The 21,365-nt window shown below is 39.5% G+C and overlaps 2 protein-coding genes across 3 annotated transcripts; both read right to left on the reverse strand.

Annotated features, from left to right (window-relative positions):
• Positions 1-684: 684 nt before the first annotated feature.
• kdsr (3-ketodihydrosphingosine reductase) lies at positions 685-8,619 on the reverse strand. The gene is made up of 10 exons (XM_080726477.1): positions 8,242-8,619; positions 7,282-7,371; positions 6,840-6,896; positions 6,658-6,723; positions 6,451-6,546; positions 5,555-5,746; positions 4,833-4,916; positions 4,650-4,733; positions 3,941-4,042; positions 685-3,413 (listed from the first exon to the last, which is right to left on the reverse strand). Exons 1-10 carry the CDS (start codon positions 8,428-8,430, stop codon positions 3,294-3,296), a joined length of 1,080 nt encoding a protein of 359 aa, XP_080582603.1. The 5' UTR covers positions 8,431-8,619; the 3' UTR covers positions 685-3,293.
• A 482-nt stretch (positions 8,620-9,101) lies between these two features.
• On the reverse strand, positions 9,102-21,070 carry vps4b (vacuolar protein sorting 4 homolog B). Of its 2 annotated transcripts, XM_080726553.1 has the most exons (13): positions 20,927-21,070; positions 19,052-19,163; positions 18,634-18,734; positions 15,469-15,580; positions 14,952-15,102; positions 13,973-14,031; positions 13,714-13,833; positions 12,795-12,951; positions 12,553-12,701; positions 11,668-11,749; positions 11,362-11,581; positions 11,087-11,227; positions 9,102-10,610 (listed from the first exon to the last, which is right to left on the reverse strand). In XM_080726553.1, the coding sequence occupies exons 1-13, from the start codon at positions 20,945-20,947 to the stop codon at positions 10,509-10,511; spliced, it is 1,527 nt and encodes a 508-aa protein (XP_080582679.1). In that variant the 5' UTR covers positions 20,948-21,070; the 3' UTR covers positions 9,102-10,508. The 2 variants fall into 2 exon arrangements, with proteins under 2 accessions (XP_080582679.1, XP_080582680.1); XM_080726554.1 differs by lacking the exons at positions 18,634-18,734; positions 19,052-19,163; positions 20,927-21,070 and adding an exon at positions 16,560-16,784.
• Positions 21,071-21,365: the final 295 nt, after the last annotated feature.

Below are 21,365 nucleotides of genomic sequence, written 5' to 3' on the forward strand. Positions count from 1 at the left end.
ATTTTCACATAATTTTTACATACTTATGCTAATTATGCTAATTAGGAAAGGTTGAATGACTTCACAATAGTAACAGATGAATTTCCGGACCTCACAAACATGGACTTAGACTCTTAGATCACCTTTATAAGTTAACTAGAAGCAAAGTTATTGCCATTTCCCGTTTTCGGGCAATTAATTGTCTAATTTTGTTAATTACACATGCTAAACTCCAAAAGAAAAATTGGAGACATGTTTTTTTGGTATTCTGAGAACCCCAAGAATCAAGATATACCTGTCTCCAAAAATTATCATTCAATTATCATTCCAACAGAATCTGACTGATTGGCTCCCCCACTATGAAGGAAACCTTCACTTTGTAGATGTTACAAGAAAGAAACCATGTCTTTTAAGTGCATGTTTATCCCACCAGTATATTTATAAGACTTTAGAGGGGCATGCAAAAAGCAAGTGTAAAACCACTGGAATTTCTAAAATCCTGTTAGGGTTAGTCAATGTACCTGCCAGGGAGATGGGGGGGCTTTTACAAGTCCATTGTCTAATAATCTGTCAAATGGCTTCACTTCAAAGGAAGTGGTGAGTAAATTATACTTATAATAGTGCAACTGTAAATTTGAGGTTGTACACAACTACTGGATAAATAAACAAGACAGGAGGCACACAGTGACAACAAACAAAAGGTAATTGTTTTTTGTTCTCTCCACAGGTATTTATTTCATTTATCATGTAAGAAAATAAGACAAAGAAACGTTCCACTTCTCACATTTTCTTTCAATGGCACACAAGGTGAAATTCTAACAAGTTTGGCAAAGAAAGACAGCAAAAAACAACAATCAAAGAAGAACATGGAAACATAAGCCGATTGCTTTACATGGAAACATAAGCAGATTGCTTTAAGACTTCCATATTAATTACTTATAAACTCTATTGTAGTCTCATTTAAATATCAGTTGACACCAAAAATTGAAAGGGGGAATGTTAGCATGAGCATTATAAAAAATAAAATAAATCATAAATCTCAGTTTGTGAAATAGGCTTGATTTGCATAGCTTAAGTGTTTAAAACAAATCTGCTTTTCCATGAGCTACGTTCTATCAACTACGTGTTGCTACCTCAAGGTCAGAGAGTGATTCTGAAAGCAATAGTATACATAAACGAAAAGCTACCGAGTGCAGGACTGTAAGCCTTTAACCAATGTCAATTGAGAACATCATCACAAATGAGTCATCCATTCTCACTTTCATATCTTGGATTTGAATAAGGCCTTTGTGTCAAAACTGGAATGGACAATTCACAAAACAGTTGGCATTTAGATTTTACATTTATTTCAGATAAAATTAACTGGTAGCCCGGAAGTGGGGCCACATTATCCTGTGGACAGATCCATTCTTTTAGCAATAGCTTCATCAGTAGTTACTTCTTAAGGCTTAGAATGGGTCCCCACAATGGTAGTGCTCCACTGCATTAACTAGGTCTTAGATAAACTGAGCAGCAACATCAAAATAAATCTCAAATCGTTGCATCTACAGAAATTGTCTTATTACATTTTGGCATTCAAATATTTATGTGTTTTAAAAAATATTCCTACTTTTTGATTTGTACATATTTGTAGTAAAGTACATTCTCCCCACGTGATGGATAAAAGGAAGACTTGAATGAGACGTTAGCATTTACATTTTTTTTGCCCCCTAAAAAGCAGAATGTTGAGAATGTTACAAGGTAAATAGATATTCACAGGCTTGAGGGACATCCAGAGAAAATATCTCAGTAAATTTAAATGTCCACCTTTTTATAACAGGGTCACATCAAACCAAAACAAAACCATAAAAGAGCCATTCCTTCCCTGCTTACAAAGATGGTCTTCCCTCTTTATATTTTGGCCTTGAATTGAAATAAACACACATACAAAAAGATCTCCAACTCCCCCTCGAGGCCTAAAGGGATATTGCTTGAACCAGCAAGCATCATCCCTTATGTTGCCCTGACTTACACCACCCCATCAATACTTGGATCCTGATTGGAGGTGGTTAAACATGTGCAGACACACACACACACACACACACACACACACACGCACGCACGCACAAGGACACACAAACTAGATACATTTCATTGTGCACTACCCTAATGAAAGCACAGACAAAAGGCCTGGTGAATTAGATCAAATTCAGAGGTGAAAGGTGACATCACCATTTGCTACTGAACAGATTTTTCCATCCACATGACATCATGACTTTAACACATGCCTTTATGTGGCCTCTTTGAGAAACTGCACAACAAACCGATATGAGAAATAATTTGGTATGTTATGTACTTTCCAAGACATCAAAATGGCTTTTCTCGCTCCCTGTGGTTGGCTCAGTCACAGCAGACACACACACACATTGACATCATCAGCCTCAGTAACACTCTCTCACTTGCCCATACACTCCATCAAAGATTAATATTATAATCTCCCAGAAGCAAAATACTTTTGCATTAGAAAAACGTACATAAAAAATAAAAGTAAACCCACGTTCACTCTCATCACTGCAATGTGCCGTCATATGACCTTTCAGCTTGACAAACACTGCAAACACAAGCAAAACATCCTTTAACGTAGACAAAACATGGTAACAGAGCATAATAAGTCAAAGGGATGTGCTTTGCCTGCAAAGACTCACAATCACATGACAAAACGTATTTGGTGAGAAAAGTAAGGTGAAGCTTGCTGTGTGGTGCTTGCAATAGTATGACAAAAGGTAAGTGTTAGCATTCCATATTTCCCCAGTGGGAACTGGGAAGGGATTTCAGGCCATATTGGCACAACCAGTCAGACAGGCTATCCATTACTTTTAAGCATGTGTGCGGGTGGTGGCAGTGAGGCTTAATACATCTAGTGTCAGTTGCTGACAAGGTCGACTTTTAAGAACAGCTTGTGGGATGTTTAGTCTGCCCTCATCCACTGCAGACCTCACCCCCAACCAAACCCCACACAAAGGGGCAGGTGCACACATGAAAACCAAAATGTCACTGGAATGCATTTGAGTGGTAAAGTCAATGGAGGAGTTACAGTACATCAATGGACAAGCAAAAAGGACCCATCTGCCATTTTCTGTCATTCCATCTGGTGAGCTGATATCATTGGTAGACACCACGCCTGGCCTTAATGGCCAGCCACCCAGGGTGGCGTGCTTTAGGGAGTGGGGTGGGGGTGAATGTGTGCAGCTGATCTCCTCCAGTGGTTATATTAGAAGGAGGGGAGACAGTGTAATGAGGTGGGGTAAGGGGTGCTTTTGCATGTGATCATAGTATTACTCCCTCTTATCGGCTGCTTTGGACTGCTCTCTCTGGATCATGCAGCGGCGCACAATGCTGTCAAAACTCCCCAGGTAGAAGAGGGCGATGGTCCGAAACAATCCCATGGTCACAATCTGCACAGGGATTACAACAAGGTTTGAGGACAGGGGTCAACATTAGGATGCGCCTAGGTGCATTCAGAGTAAAATCCTCAGTGTTCATGAGGTCCAACATTACTGGTTTGCAGATTGCCCTGGGCAAGTAAGAAAACATGTCTTAAGGTTCAAATGTTATGGCCAAAAACTTTACATTGACTTGGTGGCCCCAGAAGGGAACTGACCTCATCATTAGTTTGTGTCTTTTTCATATTAATCACTCCATGTATTGCTATGGGAACAGCGCCCTCTGGAGCATCACGGTCATAAACACCCATGTGAGAATAATAAGAATGCCAACCTCAACAAGAGGAGAGGTACCCTGCACCTCTGGTGCGTGGCCCCAATTAACAGAGGATGTTACTGTGTTGGGAGGATTAACTTACGGTAAATACCAGGCCTCTCTTATTAACTGTGGCCTACTAGAGCATCGTCTATGGGGAACCCAAAGTGACACCAGGAGTAAAGTATGTGAAGCAGTGACTTTGACAGGGAGGTGGCTGTACCTGTTGGAGACCTTCAGTGATGGAAGTAACAGGTGACATTCCACAGGTGAGTGCTGAAAGCATGTAGCCATCAGGGCCCACAGAGCTGTTGAAGTTGCCTTGCTGTAGGAGGAAGAAAATAAAGAAGAATGTAACAACTAGAAGCAGTGCTCTTCCTCCACGTCAGGCGTCCTGGTGGTGCTATAATAGGCCAATGTGAAAAGACAAATTGGCCTGTTACAGCGCCACCATGAGGCTGATTTGAGAAATTTGAAGTGTCATTTCTTCCTCTGCCTAGTGGGAAAGTGCGTGCCCAATTTCACCAAGACTGCACGCTGTGTTCATGATTTGAGGCATTTTCTTCAAAACGGAGCAATCCTGCAAACTTTGGAAGTGAATTGTAGCCAGTCAGGAAGGAATATGGAAAATCGGACAGATCCATGTTGATCACATGACTGTAGAGATACTGTCTACCGATTTGCATGATTTGTGGTAATGTGAGAAATGTGGGGCAGAGGTTCTGAATTGGCATCCAGGGAGTGTGTGTGTGAGCAAGTTTGTCTGCGACCGGGCCAACGGCGCAGGAGATTAGCTGGTAACAAACTAATCGGACGGACGGACAGGGGCGAAAACATACTCTCCTGGCGGAGACAAAAAGTAATCCATGGAAATGATGGAATCCAAAAAAATATTTTATTGAGTCAAATGGCAGATGGATGGTTTCCCTTACCACAGCATCCCTGACGACAATCTTGGCCACTTGCTCTGGTTGACAAATCCCAGAGGTCTCAGAGATTAACCTGGTCTCGAGCGGCTATGAGGGGAATGAAAAGATGAAGGGTATTGATTGGTGAATTGATCCATTTGGTTAATTCTTTCAAATGCTATTGCGTGAATGCGTGAGAGCATTTACCTTTGTCTTGTTCTCCTCTGCGAGTCCTGGAGTATCTGTGTCAGGCGGGTAGGCCACAGTCACATAGATGTTGTATGGTTTCATCTGATCAAGAAAGAACACAGGAAAGTCTTAACAAACCAACATGGTCAACCACAACAATGAACAATATCTCTGAATTATCAGTTGTCCTGTGTTAATTTAACTCTTAAGAGTGCAAAGATTACCCAAATGTACCTGCCCTCTCAAAGTTAAATTAACACTAGAAGTTTGCATTGTAGATGTTTGAGCAGTGTAATAAAGAATGTAAAAGCCCTGTAAACTCAAGAGCCAAGTATATTATAATTCACTGTGCGTCTTCAGATTAACAACTTGAACCTCAGCATGCGTATTATGCCAATGTCAATGTTGTACTTAAGTAAAATACTCCGCTAAAAGTCTGCTAATACAAAAGTATTGGCATCAAAATATAATTAAAAGTACCAAAAGTAAAAGTATTTAATATGCAGAATGTCCCATTTCACAAGTTATCATGTGGTTAATGGTCTGTGGTTAATGTTTTGTAATAATAATCTAAACTAAAAAGTAACTATTGAAACTATTGAATAATTGTAGTGGAGTAAAAGCACAATATTTGCCCCTTGAGATGTAGTGGTAAAGTAAAAGTACCTGAAAAGTGTAAGTAGTACAAGTACCATACTTGAGTAAATGTACTGCAATAAGACTTCCCTGGGAAGACTCACCTCCATCTGCAGTGACTCTGCCAGGCCACGGAGAGCAAACTTAGAAGGGGAGTAGGCGGTGTAGCCAAACAGGCCAATCTGGCCTGCTTGTGAGGACACGAACATAATGCGCCCCATCCGACGTTCCTTCATGGTTGTTATGACGGCCCGCGTTGGGTACACGCTGCCCAGGTAGTTCACCTCCATCATACTCTGTAGGAAACAATGCCATGCAAAAGAAACCCTGTTAGGCACACCCATACACTGGGGTAGTTTGGTGTGGCTGTTGTCGACATGCTTAACAGACAATGACTCTTTCCATTATACTTTCCACTGTGAAAGCCTATCTGTGAAGCTGTTTGGTTGGGAATAAAACATGCATAAGGTGCATATTTAAGTTGCTACTGAATCCTTGGTTTCAGCTTCCCGTAGAAATAAAACAGTCTGAATTTTGAACAAGCAATCTTACACTTTAGGTGAGAATTAATTCTGTTAAAGATGTTTTCCCCCCACATATTTAAGTTGCTAATGAATTCTTGGTTTCAGCTTCCTGTAGAAATAAAACGGTCAGAATTTTGAACAAGCAATCTTGCACGTGTTAGGTGAAAAATAATTATGTTATGGCTTTTATTTTCCATACACATGAGCCAAACTACCCAACATGTTTGTTTACCTGTTATATACAACAATCATACAAATTGGCAACATTCACAACTCCCCTGCAGCTCATAAACCAATCAGTAGGAGCAAAACACATCCATTTGGAGGGGAAGAAAGAAAATATGAAAATATTAAATTATGACATTACCTCTCAGATCATAATCTGAGTATATTGAACAAACCTTTCATAGGATTGCTGAGCGTAGTGATATTAAACAAGTCAATTATGGGGACCTAGTTGTCATCACTTAGCCTACTTTGAAGCGCTCCACCTCCACTTCATCAAACTTTGCAGAAATGGATGTTCCTGCACAGCATACCAGCATATCCACAGGCCCCAGTTTCTCCTGAGCCTACATGACACAAAAAAGGTGACTTTAGCATTTTAGCATTACTACCTTGTTGAGTATTTCATAAAATTAGAGAAAGTCCAGTGTGATTAAGTGAGTTATAACTTAATGTACCTGTTTTATCACACTCTCCACTTGACTATAGTCCTTGGAAACATCCACAGATATGCAGAGCACCACCTGATTACAGGAGATGGTAAAAGATGTTAGGCAATCTTATGCAACAAATCGAAGGGCATGCGGTATATCGTTAGAAACAGTCATATATCGAGTTGGTATACATAAAAGAAACATACCTGTTTGTCATTTATAGCACATTTCTCCACCTCCTTCTTAGCTTGAACTAATTTGGTCTGTGGAAAAAGTAGTATCATGTTAAATCGATGATTACACTAACATTTTCACCATATCACCACCCTGAGCCAATGTACAGTAGCAGTATATTTATTACAGTGCTGCTTCTACAATAAGAAGGCTGGTGTGATGAAAGCACAAAGAAATGTCATTTGTTTTGCAGCATATATAAATGCGTAATTATTACACAAAACATGGATTTATGTTCATTATGGCCATTTAACGATTTAGTTAATTATTTAAAAAAGTTTACAGTTGATACCGTTTTGCCTTGTTTAGGAACAAACACGTTCGGGCTTGGCTCTTGGTAGAGACAGGTTAGGACTAGACTAGACTGTTGCACAAAGGGTATGAATAGCACATTATTGTAGGATTTCTGCTGACCTCGTCCCGTGCCACCAAAGTGATGAAAGCTCCTTGCCTGTAGCACTCCATGGCAATGCACTTTCCTATCCCACTGGATCCACCAGTCACCTGCAGGCGGAAACAACATAATACTAGCGAGGCACTCTAATTATTCCTTCCAACTGAACATGACTCAGATGTTCTCCAAAACTGGTTTTAATGTCCCAAGCAAATTGAAGTCGAGGATCAAAATGTGTCACTCGACATTTCATCATGATAGTGGTGTAAACTGTAAAGTAACCACCGGTATGTAAATTGACTTAAGCATTGTACTTAAGTACAATTTTGAGGTATTGTACTTTTACATTTCCAATACTTTTACTTCTACTCCACTACATCTCAGATCCAAATATTGTACTTTTACTCCTCAACATTTTATTATTTGACAATTAAGTTACTAGTTGTAATTACTTTGTAGATTGATTATTAAAAAACGTTAAACAAACACTTAATTTGGCCATTTGCAGATCTAGCTTGTAGATCTGCTATTTTCAAATGATTTTTATACATTTGAAAACTTGGATTTGGGACAGTCTGTCTACCTAATTTTATTTTTGGTACTTTACATTTTGATGCCAATACTTTTGTACTTTTATTCTAGTACGTTTTGAATTCCGGACTTTAACTTGTAACGGAGTACTTCTTCATTGCAGAACTGACACCACTGACTGCATGTGATCCTAGTTTTGAAACGATTCATCGGTGTGTGGGCGTGTCAAAGTGTTGACAGTCAGTCGTTATATATTAGTAACGTGACCAGCACACGCCACACTGTCCACTCACTCGGGCAAACAAAGAGTGAGATTTTATAGAAACCATTGCAACGTAACATATAATTAGACTTTAAACGCTCGAGAGAAAGACGTTTGTTTACAAAACGATGACGATTAAACTACTAGCGTCTGGTGGATATAATATAACGTGGTGTTGTGCACTTACCACGACATGGGCCCCGTTCAGTTTCAGAGGTTTGGGACTGATGAGAGGGGATATCATGTACAGCAGTAACACAAAGGCAACGATGAACGCTGCGACGACCAGAAGCATGATGAACGGCAGGAGAAGCCACCAGGAGTTGATGAAGAGCCAGTCGGTGATCGTTGAACTCAAGCCTTCCTCAGAGGACATGGGTGATTCTGTCAGTCGTTAGCTTATTTGCTAACTAGCGAGCTAGCGTCTGGAACGAATAGCGGCGGTACAAAGAAAAAGGGGAGGCGAAACAACACTTTGGAGGTGGGGTTGTTTTTTCCAGCAGGATTCGCCAGTCAGTCAGAGAACGACAGCTGGAGGTAAAATTACACCGCTGGACCTTGCGCCTCTCGCTCTAGTCTACGACAAAGCGCACTCAAACCAAAACAAATCGAACTGTGAACTTTGAACGTCTGTTCGACTGCCCGCTAGATCATTCGGTACATGTAGTCCTCCGTATAACAATCCCGCAGCATTATGATTTGTGCTCTTGTTGTAAATGGACTACAACTCCCGAAAATGCTCCAGCTTCCTCCTCAATCCACAACACTTATGTTGTACACAGACTACACACCCTCTTCTTTGAAGCACACACGCCAGATATTAAATGAAAATGTGACTGGAAAAAAGCAAACATTTTAGCCGATGATAAACCCACATTTAAATCGCCACCCTCCTCACTCCTGGAAAAAAGCAAACATTTTAGCCGATGATAAACCCACATTTAAATCGCCACCCTCCTCACTCCAATTTCCCATTAGGCCTATATTAATTTGTAATGAGAATGCCCCAGTTATGTTTTTGAACAAAAATACAGCAACTGCTTCTTGTGACTTACTTTATTTACATACATGAAAAGATTCTTATATGGCCTCTTCATAAAGAAAGGGGCAAATAGCTGTAGTAATATAGAGCCATCTCCAAAGGCATTTAAAAGTAAAATGAGAGATTTTCCCTATCAACATATTTAAAGAGTCTTGTATTCTGAACGCCATAAGAACACAAGGAGTACAGATGTATACAACGTCTAAATGAGTTTACATGAAATATTACACTTCTTTTTGGTGGTGGCAAAGCACCCCTTACATGACTTCCAATTTAAGAAACAAAAAGAGAAAGAAATCCTGCAACTTGTTTAGAAGGCACATGTTTCACATTGCCACTTTAATGGCTACATACTGATGAATCATGCTTGGAGCTGTATTTCAGTGATGTATAGTGTAAATGAAAGTGATCTCTCTACCCATGTCAGAAGAGTCAGCATTCAACACCTGAGCTCGTCTCTTCAAAAACACTGATGCTGCGGCTGTCAATAATAAGGCAATGCTTCTTTCAGGTTTTGTGGGATATTCTGTATTGCCTTGTAAGGTAATGTGATCATAGAAAGACATAGGCTCCGCCGTGGAAAGACTTAAATGATTTGAGGAGTTGAAATTAGAGACTACTTTTCCAACTGTAAAATAATAGTGGTCTGGCACCTTTGGTGATCCATCCTCATTCCTTCTTGGATTTGTCCAAAATAACGGAAGAAAGAGATCAACATTTGCCAGATGCAGCCAGCTACTGCCCTGAATGTGAGTCACTTTCTCAACCCCATAACATATCCACCACCATGTGACTAAAAAGGCCTATGTTGCATGCATTGTAGAGTATTTAAAATAAATCTTTCATTGATACAAAATACAGGTGCAATAAAGACATTCTCTCAACTAGTGAGATGTGGCATGACGGAAATCTGACAGACAGGGATGTATATTTCTATTTACGATAGTATGTAAGTTAGGCGTGAACATAGGCAATGGGATAATCCTGATGTGAAATAACATATGCCTCATACATCCAGATTAATTGAATAGTCAGATTTACATCAATGTGTATATTTCTCATCAGAATTGTCCCAAGTTGCTTGGGAATTCCACACAGCTATGCATTTAGACCTTAGTGCATAATACAAGTAACCAAAATAATCCATTCTAAGTACCAATCAAATCCAAATTTTAACAGTTCAACTGCAGAAATGCTGCAGAGAAACCCCTGAACAACAGAGGATATAAAACAATGTAGTATTCATCCCTTGTGTTGCGTGGCCAACACAACTTAATATAGCAGTCTTGTGATATACCAATAGGGCCCTAGGACTGGTGGAGCGTTAGAGGGAGAGAAAGGGAGAATGAGAGGAAGGAGAAAAAGAACATCACAATTCCTTTGCTTTGGTTTACTTTGGCTTGAACATCCCATTAACCTTCCTGACCAAAGTCCTCTGTGAATTTTGTCAGTTTTTCCAGATCTTGTTCATTAACTGTCGGCTTTGTGCTGGTCAGGGACCTCAGCATGTCGGACTGAAACATAATGAACAAACACACATTACAAGATATTCAATACTGGCTTGTCATGCACTTGGTGTGTATAGGGCTGTCACGATTATGACATTTTACATGACGATTATTTGTCACTCAAATAATTGCGATTAACGATTTAATTGTGTTTTTGTCGTTGACAATTACATTTCTGTTTGGCTTTTAGGCTTTTAAGTTGCACATGGTAGATATGACACATAATCTAAATTATACTTAAAAAAAGAACATTGATAGTGGAAATAGCCGATCTACAAGCTCACAACGCGACGCGTTGCGAGCTTGTAGATCTGCTATTTCCACTATTTGACCTTTTTTTTTATTTTTTATATATGAACATTTTTCAACATGGAAACAATTATGACGATTATGAAAAATAATCACGATTATATAAAAAAAAAAATCACGATTAGACGATTATGTCATAATTGTGACAGCCCTAATCATTTCAGTACTCTCACCATGGAAACAACAGGTTCCAGTAGCTTCTCGCTAGGAACATCCATCCATGTCATCTCAATAGCACTGGGATCGCCAGGTGAGCATGGGGTCAAGAGGTCATCTACAAGAACATTTGGGTCATCTCTTGACGGCCCTCGTACCTTGGAGAGATAAAACTGGTGAAGCATAATTTATGGTTTGGCAAAACAAAATTGTTGCGTGAAATCGCAAGTGGCAGCAACTACTCAATGGTCTACTGAAGCGTTATCTGGCATGCTGCTGTATGGAGACCTACCCGTTTAAAGTGGGTAGCTGACTGGACCTTCCTGACAGGTTGCATGAGGGCATCTCTGACAATGACGCTGACATCTGCTCCCGAGTATCCGTCTGTCTTCTTTCCAAGCGTAGCAAAGTCAGATTCAGTGAGGCAGGTCGGAGTGGCGCCCAGGTGGAGTTTGAACATGAAGGTGCGGGCAGGCGCTTCTGGCAGAGGGATGTAGATCCTCTTCTCAAATCTGAAATGGTATTATACTGTAAGTGTTCAGTGAGTACAGAGGAGCAACAGCCTGGTCACTAATGTTTGGCAGATGACAGATATTACCTTCTTCTGATGGCAGAGTCCAAAGTCCATGGGATGTTGGTCGCTCCAAGTACCAGGACTCCCTCGTTGTCGTTCCCCACTCCTACACAGAACAATGTCAGGGATCAGACTCATGCACAGGGATGCTTCAGCAACTTCAGTGGTGCTACATTATCTTAATACTTAAAACAACAAAAATTTCGTCCTCAAGGCCCCTTTAAGTTAAGTATGAAATTGCAGTAATAAAATGATTCCTCCATTGGGTGGCAGACTTCAATGTGAATGTCCTTCCATTGAATACTGATGTCCTGCATTGATAACTCAGGGCATTCATTCAAAGAGGAAGTTCAGTCTATAACATGGAACAGTGTAGGAACGAATATGGCTATTATTTCCCCCTTTATTCTTTTAAAATAAAATGTTTTTGGATGCATATTTCATAATATGATATGGAGGGCTAACTGCAACATGGGTGTGAGAAAGATTTACAATGTCAAAATATATATTTTTTTCAATTTACATGAAATATCTTTTCTAAATGAACTACCCCCATTAACTAGCATAATCTTTCCAACAGAAGAGAAGCTTTTGATAATAAACTCTGTAAGAGAAAACAGAAAGCCTTGTGCCACCCAAATAAATGTTTTTTCATTTGACATTTTCAGACCGATTTGAGGCATGAAAATCTACTAGCACTGATCAGAGCACATCTTACAAAGCTTGACCAATCAAATCCGAATGCAACGTTTCGTGAGCAGATTTGGCCAATTACATCTGGATGTTATGTTTGTGACACCCCCCCTCCCCTCCCCCCATTAGCCAATTTTAATATAAGATGAGAGATTGCTCTGTGATCAGTCATCCAGTCATCTACGGGGGGGTTCAGGAGCTCCTCTGTGGACTCACCCTGCATCTGAACCAGGAACTCAGTCTTGATGCGCCGAGCAGCCTCACTCTCATTCTCACTCCTTGAACCGCAGAGGGAGTCAATCTCATCAATGAATATGATGGAGGGTTTGTGCTCCCTCGCCAGGGTGAAGAGATTCTTCACAAGCCTGTTGAGCAGAAAGGAACCATTAAAGAAATTAAACAACCACACACGCTGGTGTTACCACTGCCCGTGCCCCAGAGCACCAAGACACACTCACTTTTCGCTCTCTCCCAGCCACTTGGAGACAAGGTCAGAAGAAGAGATGGAGAAAAAGGTGGAGTTGTTGGCCTCTGTGGCCACAGCTTTGGCAAGATATGATTTTCCTGTACCCGGAGGTCCAAATAGCAGGATCCCTCTCCATGGCGTTCTCTTACCTATTAGACAGCAGAACCCACATATCTATATTACCTGGTTATAGCATTTAACAAAAATAATCAAAACCAATCACACAATACTTTACCCTAAATGTTTTTAAGAGATATTGTTTTTTTTCCAGCTCTGAAATTGGATAAACATGCAACACGATGGCTAACTGTAAACTACCTCAGTTCAAAATAATTTGGCTGTCTGCATACAGGTGTACTGCCTGGTACTGAGACATACACACTCACTCCATAGCAACTTAATGATGATGTTCAGTGTTTTGAAGCTGATGACTGCAAACAGTCTCCTGAGCACACGTGGTACCATGCTGTAGCAGAGGCGCTGAGGGTGGTTGTGAATGATTGATTATAGAACGCCACTGACTTGATTTCAAAGGGGGAGGGGGACAACTACACTGCTCAAAGAAATGAAGGGAACAAAATGTTCCCTTAATTCTTTGAGCTTTCTTTGAGCAGTACTACAGTATACTATACTCAAATAAATTCAGGCAACATTTTGTTCCCCTCATTTCTTTGAGCAGTATACATTGACATTATAACAAGTCAGTGTAGTTGTCATCTCCTCTGCTCCGCTGTCAGTCTCATGAAACACAGAGCAGGAGAGAACATTGCACTAATGTCATTGACAGCAATGCAGAAATGATTTATAAAACGTGCCTTTAGGTACATTTTATTGTAAATTGGGGCTATATAAAATAAAATGAACTTAAATGGGAAGCGCATATATCTATGTATTAAATACAAATGAATGACCTGTGAATAGGTGTGGGAATTTGATGGGTAGAATGACCGCTTCTTTCAGGGCTTCTTTGGCTCCCTCTAACCCAGCAACATCACTCCACTGAATGTTTGGCTTTTCCATTACAATTGCACCTTGGAAAAACAAAAGTATTGAATTGAGAGACATTATATTAGATATAATTATGAGAGCTGCATTATAACTCATTCATTGAATAAAAACAATGTGATAGAAGGCATCATGTTCTGATTGGACCTGTGTAATATCTCTCACCTGAGAGTTGATTCTGGAACTTCTTTTTCTCTGGATCATCTCCTTCATCACTATCATTCCTAATAACACAGGTGAAGATATGGAAAGACAAAGGCATAGAAAAAGAGTAATGAACACACAAACAACTGACCACTATTACAAGAGAGGCGCCGTCTCAAGCGGACTTGAAACAGTATTAATTTCAACACCGCATGACTGGATCCTTGGGAACCACACGAACCAGCGGCTTGTGGGGAGTAACTGAAGTAGATGACGTTGATTCTAAACTCGTGGATTACTAAATAGCGATAACGTTTGTCATCGCGCATTACGCTTTTGTTTAGGGGCTGGGCTTAGGGCTGTAATTGCCTTGTTATACTCAAACAAATCTTTTCACTTTTTTTTGTCATCTACTTAGGTATGGCCATATTATCACTACAGATATGCTCTAAAAGTGTGAAAACTTATTTTTGATTTCACTAGGTCTTTAAATATATAATTTATTTAAACTTTTATAAATTACTTTTAAAACCCTACTATTTGTCTAGCCACTGCCTCTCCTAAATGTTCCCTCAGCCCGCCTTATCACAAAAGTAAGGTAACCGGCAGTTTTCCATTAAAGCCCTGCAGCTGTGGAAATCCGTACCTGAAGAATGTAGGTTGGCAAATAACAAAAACGTACTTTTACGGAAAGCTTCTTCATAGCCAATCTGTTGGTTGTCTGTGTTTCTCTTTTATAACTTTTATTATTACACGCTTTGATTTTGTCTTTTTTGTTAAGCGCCTAGTAACTATGTTTTTGAAAAGTCCACATATGTAATTATGTGTGTGTTCTGTGTATACATCTATCTATCTATCTATCTATCTATAGAGATATATCGAAATATACATAACTACTTAAGTCTGTGCCAACTTAACAGACTTGATTCATCACATTCCAGCTCTGAAAGGCAACAAACATGTCAGCAGGTGGAAACCATGGCCCCACCCATAAACACACCCTTTGTCGTCAGAACCAGACTCTTTCACTGGCTTGGAAGGTGGAGCTTTCTCCTTCTTCTTCAGGTACTCCTTCAGCTTTTCTGCTCGGTCCAGGTACTCCGCACATTTTGCCCGGATGCTCTGCTTAGCTTTGTCTCCCTGGGCTTCATCTAAAACGGAACATCCAAAAATTTAAAGGTCCAGCATTCAACTTGTTTATATGAACATTCATGTGTCAGAAAGCCTTTGGAAATGAACAATAATCAAACACTCCACTTGAAAATGTTAAAATATGATCAGGTCATTTTAAAACATAACGTTCCTAATAACATTAAAATTTACAGTAAATAATCCATTTCTGTCCATACAAATGTATTAGATATATTGTATAGGCATATGACAATATCAAGTCCAAAATGACCCATCACTACCTTGAAGAGGGATGACATGATTGATTCTGCATCAGATTAGGATAGACAAATACCAAGCGGAACATGAGGAAATAGTTAATTAAATGCAAATGTTGCATATCTTACATTTTACCACATGGAGGAAGTACTGAACAGCATGTTGGTACAGACGCAAAGCCTCCTCATAATTCTGAGCTTTATCCTCTTGGGCTGCCTTGCTGGCAAGATCAATGGCTTTCTGAAAGACAAGAGATGGAGGATAAAGTTGTAACAATAACAATGCTGATCACAGAAAAAACATACTTAAAAAGAAGAGCTACTGTATAAGAGAAGCACAATTAATATCTGGCGACAGGCCGACAGCCTCTAAATTATGGGGGTGGCAAAAAAACAGCCATCAACCTGTCTGAACGAAGTATACAAAAATACATTTAAATATACAGGCACAAGGGGCAAAGAGGGCTATTTATGACAGATTCTCAATTGCTGCAAAATATTATAGGCATCAAATGACCATTGCTGCAAAAATATTATGGGCATAGACTTATGTAAACATTTTTATAGAGATCATATTCTCACCTGTGTAGCATTCTTAGTTTGGTTCTGGTTCGGACAGTTTCACTTCCTGATAGCTTAACTATTACAATTAGCTGTGGATGGGCTCAGCAGGTACATAAGAGTGACAATAACATGTAGCCTACAACAATATAGGTTTCTTTTTAATCCAACGATCCAAGTATACTTGGATTAAACGGAAACCTAGATTTTAACTATCCAACTATAGTTAAGACTGCTTGGCTAATCAGAAGGCTTCATGCTAACTGGCAACTGGAATATCTAGCCATCAAAAGCGAAACACTTTGATGACAACATCAAACAGCATAGGCTGCTACTTATACAAAAAAGAGGCACAACACTATGGCAAACAACTTTAATTGGCCAGAGTTGACGTTAGCTAAATCTGACGCCACCAAAGTTTGCTGCTAACTGACACTAGCTTAGCTATCCATGCTAAATTGGTCGAATATATTCTTGATAAAGTTAAACCCCGCATTAACACAACGCCCGACAGTTCTCATAAGAACACTCAACCAAGCAAAGCAGTACGTGGAAAACAACCTATATGTTGTGTTTTCCACGTACTGCTTTGTTTGGTTGTGTTGTGTTTACAGCTCATTAGCTGTGTTGGCTAGCGATGTGTTAGCTCCCCAACTTACCTGCAAATTGTTGTTGGCAGCCATAAGGGCTGGTTCTGTATCAAGTTGTTCGAAACGAACCAAAACACGGCAACGAAAAAAGAAAAAACAGATTTCCAAATCTGGTTGTTTATTAACACACCAAAAATAAAACGATGGCCAATTATAATTGTGGTTGTCTTGTTTTTGTGTCGTCAAATCGACACCGAAGCAGCTGCAAACTTCCGCATTGAAAACAAGTCCAGAGACTCTCGAGTTGGTTTCTCTCACGCACGCGCGCACACTATGTCATTGCGTCAAGACGCACCCGCATGAGAACTGAAAGGTTGACCTGGCTGCCACCCGATCGAAGAGCTTATATATTGATCAAGCTCCAACATCAAACATGAGTTTTTGTCTGGCCTCGCATGCAGTGGTGTACAGTAACTAAGTGCATCTACTTAATTAAGTACTGTACTTTAATTTTGAGGTATTTGTACTTGAGAATCTCAATGTTTTACTCCAATAGGCTACATCTCTGATCAAAATATTGTACTTTTACTCCACTGTACATTTTATTTGAAAACTTTAGTTACAAGTTACTTTGTAGATTGATTATTATTACAAAACATACATTAGCCCATTTTGGCCATTTGAGAATAGCAGATCTACAAGCTTACAATGCGAGGTTGTAGATCTGCCATTTTCAAAATATTTAAATACATTTGGAAACTTAAAACGGGACGTTCTGCATGCTTTTACTTTTGGTACTTCAAGCCAAAAGCTTTCTACATTTTGATGCCAATACTTTTGTACTTTTACTCAAGTAGGCCTAAATTTAGAATTCAGGACTTCTACGTACGTAACAGATTATTTCTACATTGCAGTATTGATACTTTTACTTAAGTTAAACATTTGAGTACTTTTTCCACCACTGCTCAAATGCACAGGACAAGATGTAAACAAATAGTTGGAGTGGTTCAAAAATAAATCCACTTCTCCTGAAATTCACCCGAGATCAATGTTTAAATCCTATGCAACATAATGTATGACTATCAAAAGATAAAAAATAATTATACATTTTGTAAAATACATGTATGATGACAATCTTTTGATCTAAAGTCTGCAATAATATTTTACTGACATTGGAAATGTTCATTTGGGTATAATCGACATAAGGAGTGTCAAAATTCATGGGTTGCATTTGTAGTCCTACACTGTCCATGTTGAGGACCAATGCAGGTGTTTCAATTGTCTGATGTGTTGGTCCTCAACATGGCTGCTGTAGGACTACAAATGCAACCCATTAATACCTTACTGCTACTGACAGAGAAACTATAACCTAAATAATTGTATACTTAAATTATTTAAAGGACCCAGTTTCAATTTATCCTCATGTAACTGGTCCTCACTCATGCTCATTATACTATGGTGCCATTTTTGTCTACGCTGTGTGAAGAGAAGGACTTTGGACAGTTCCAAAACCTGCCTACCAGTTACAGGTTTGGTCCTTTCAAACAATAATTAATTTATTTCATATTTTATTAATTCAAGAACAATGGCTTTTATTATATGCTAACTTTCCAGGAAGATAAAGTCTGCTGTTTGGATTCCCCATGCTGCATTAGTGAAAACCAAATATATGACAATAGCTTGAAAATTGGTGAAGTGGTCCTGTAATTAGGAAGTAATTGATCATTAATTCAAGACTGAGAATAAAACAAAACAAAACTGCACCCTTATATTGACAGTAAATCTCGTACAGCTGGCAACTTTGGAGAAACACTCAAGGGTTGTCCATATTGTCTCCGACCACCGAACCTTTCAGCTTTCCGAACTCAAATTCGGGGTAATGCTTTTCAGAAGTTGCGAGTGACCTAATTTTGTAGTTGTACCGGACATTTCAGATGAAAAGTTTGGTGGTCAGAGACAGTATGGACAGCCCTTCAGTCTTGGACTGAAGTCCTTTGGTCCAAGACCCGACCCGGTCGGTTGAGTAAAATTGCAGGTAAGACCAAAACCATCATATGGTCTTGAGATCAGACTGAAGAGTACTAAAGCCCTAAAAAAATGCTTTATATTCCCTTGATTAGAAATGTAAAAATTGCGCAGTAACCTCTTTATTCTCTAGGTACTTCTGTAGTTCTTCCACTCTGTCCAAGTACTGTTTACATTTATCCCGTATCTTCTGGTTGCCATCTTTACCCTGGGGTTCACCTGATGGGGAGGGAGAGGAGTACCTGTCAGGGACTGTTTGTTGATGTTGAAAAAATGTGCTATGCAGTCGAGTTCAATATGATACACATGCACACACACTACACTTTGCTACATCTTTAGATCTTATAACCTGGTTATAAGACCAGACGATCTACAAGCTGCGTTGTGAGCTTGTACATAATATAGGCTATTTTTAAGAGATTTGGTGTAAAGAGAAAAAACGGTCCAGGTACAGAGCCAACTCAGGCCCAGTTGACTACGTATAGATGGTTTAAGTGGTTAAGTCAAGTCTGTAATTCTTTTCCAATTAAACATACGTTTTACAATGTGCAGGAAATACTTGACAGCATGTTGGTAAGAGCGGATTGCCTCCTCATAGTTCCCAGCCTGGTCCTCCTGGGAAGCCTTCTGTGCTACGGCTATAGCTTTCTGGGAAGAGGAGGACATGCATTAATAATTCATTCTGATTGTCATCCCATCTCATCCAATTGAAGGCATCTTCAAAATACACAAAATCTAAGGTTCCCAAACTAAAGGGCCGTTTACACAAAGCACTATGACAGGGTTCCCCAATAGACGGCCTGCAGGTCAATTGCGGCCTGCGAGAGACAATCATTAAAAACAAGCTAACATAAGTCTGCACTGCGCTTTTTGGACCACATAGACTACCACACCATACATCTCTACCTGACCTACATCTCTACCTGACCCATGATGTAATTGCATCCGATATGGCTCTCTTCTGATATTAGTTCCAACTTCCAACGTCCTGGTGTAGCCTACTAGCCATTCACAGCGAGACCCACTGTGTTTGGCCAATAGACCAAGTAAATAAATAAAAACAAAAGAAGGTACAGCCTTCTACATAATTTTCACTAGCTGTATGTACCTTCTCATATCATCGCCTTGTAGTAGTTCAGGGAGTTTAGGAATTTTGTCAAAAAAGATTAGAGAACACATATGTGTATGTCTGTTATAATTAGAAAAATCTATAAAAACAATTTAATAATAAAAAAGAGAATAATACATCTCTGTAACTACAGACCTGTCTTCCTTTGCACAGCGCTTTAAAAACTGAAAAAGTATGGATAATGAAACCAAGAGAGAAATAGACGGTATGTAAGCAGTCTCCTACAGATTGTCCAAAACTCACAAATCAGTACATTATCCCTAGGGTCATCATGTGATCAAGATATATAACTTTGATGTTTCAGATTCCATTCCAAAGTAAGTTTGCAGGCCCTGGGTAGGCAACCCGGCCTGGTGGAGACCAGAGACCTGTGCTCCAACTCCAAGGAAAACACTTTTTTACTTGTAGTGCAGACTTACTTTGCCATCCACTTGAGTTAATATATAAATTAATATATTATAATTATAATAGCTATAGCCTAGTAGTGATTGGTATTTGAACAGCCCGTAATATAAGTCAGAGGTTCCCCAGGGCAGGCTAAATATAGCCTATATATTCTATAAATTGCATTATTCAGGCATTGGCCATGCAGGAAATCTAACCCAAGCTAAAACAAAATGAATAATACATGATCCTTGGGTCCACATTTCCCCATAAACAAAACACTGCAAATGATTAGAATTAGGGCAGTTTTAACACCGTGGTTGGTACCATAATAAAACTGGAATCAAACATGGCTGTCAAAACATTTCCCCACTCAATGCCATTGGTAAGTTAGTAAATAAAAGTCTGGGTTTCCGAGGCTAGTAAGTTAGTGACATTTGACAGAATGTGAAGAACAATTCAGTCTCTGAATGTGAGGGCTTGATGTGATGGCTACTGTGTCGATGTATTGACAAATAAGACCTTGCATTTAATCCTGTGTTAGGGTTAGTTGCAAATAATTCACAACTTTTGACACATAGCATAGCCACCAACACAAATACAATCCTGTGTTAGTTGCAAATAATTCACAACTTCTGACACATAGCATAGCCACCAACACAAATACAATCCTGTGTTAGTTGCAAATAATTCACAACTTCTGACACATAGCATAGCCACCAATACAAATACAGCTGTTAAAATTGAACTTGTCGAACTACTTTTTAGACGACTTAAAACACAGTATCATACTCGGTTGAACTGCTCCTGTCTGTAGCCTAGTCAGTCGGCTGTAAAAACACAAGACACAACATGAATAAGTGCTGCTTGACAGTCGGTGGAAGTTAAATCAATGTACCTGTAAAGTTGTCGGCTCCATGCGGAGTCTCTTTTAAAGGAAGTTTTACGGTCAGTTCAGTCCGAAGATTGAAGTTTCGATTACCTCAGGCTCAGGCTCTGCATCACCCACAGCAGTTCCTGGTTGCTGCTGGCATTTCAATTACATCTGGTCTAGTGACAGACAGTGTGACACATGCGCCTCTAGTTTCAGCTAGAAGAATGACAACCAGTGTTTGGATAGCCTCGCGTAGCCAGGCTTGGACAACAATCAGTGTTGGATAACAACAGGATGTACATGGTGAATTTACCTTCAAAATAAAAGCATTTTGCTATTTTATAACCGTGTTTGGCTCCCTTTTGAAAAATAAAATGTGTGTAATGAAGTTTTACAGGCATGTTGTGTTGTTTAAGAATGTTGGAAAGGATCTTTATCTAGTCTTTACCGGCACCCACTATAC

Source organism: Nannobrachium achirus (assembly GCF_963921795.1).
Source record: "Nannobrachium achirus genome assembly, chromosome: 5".
Classification (NCBI taxonomy): domain Eukaryota; kingdom Metazoa; phylum Chordata; class Actinopteri; order Myctophiformes; family Myctophidae; genus Nannobrachium; species Nannobrachium achirus.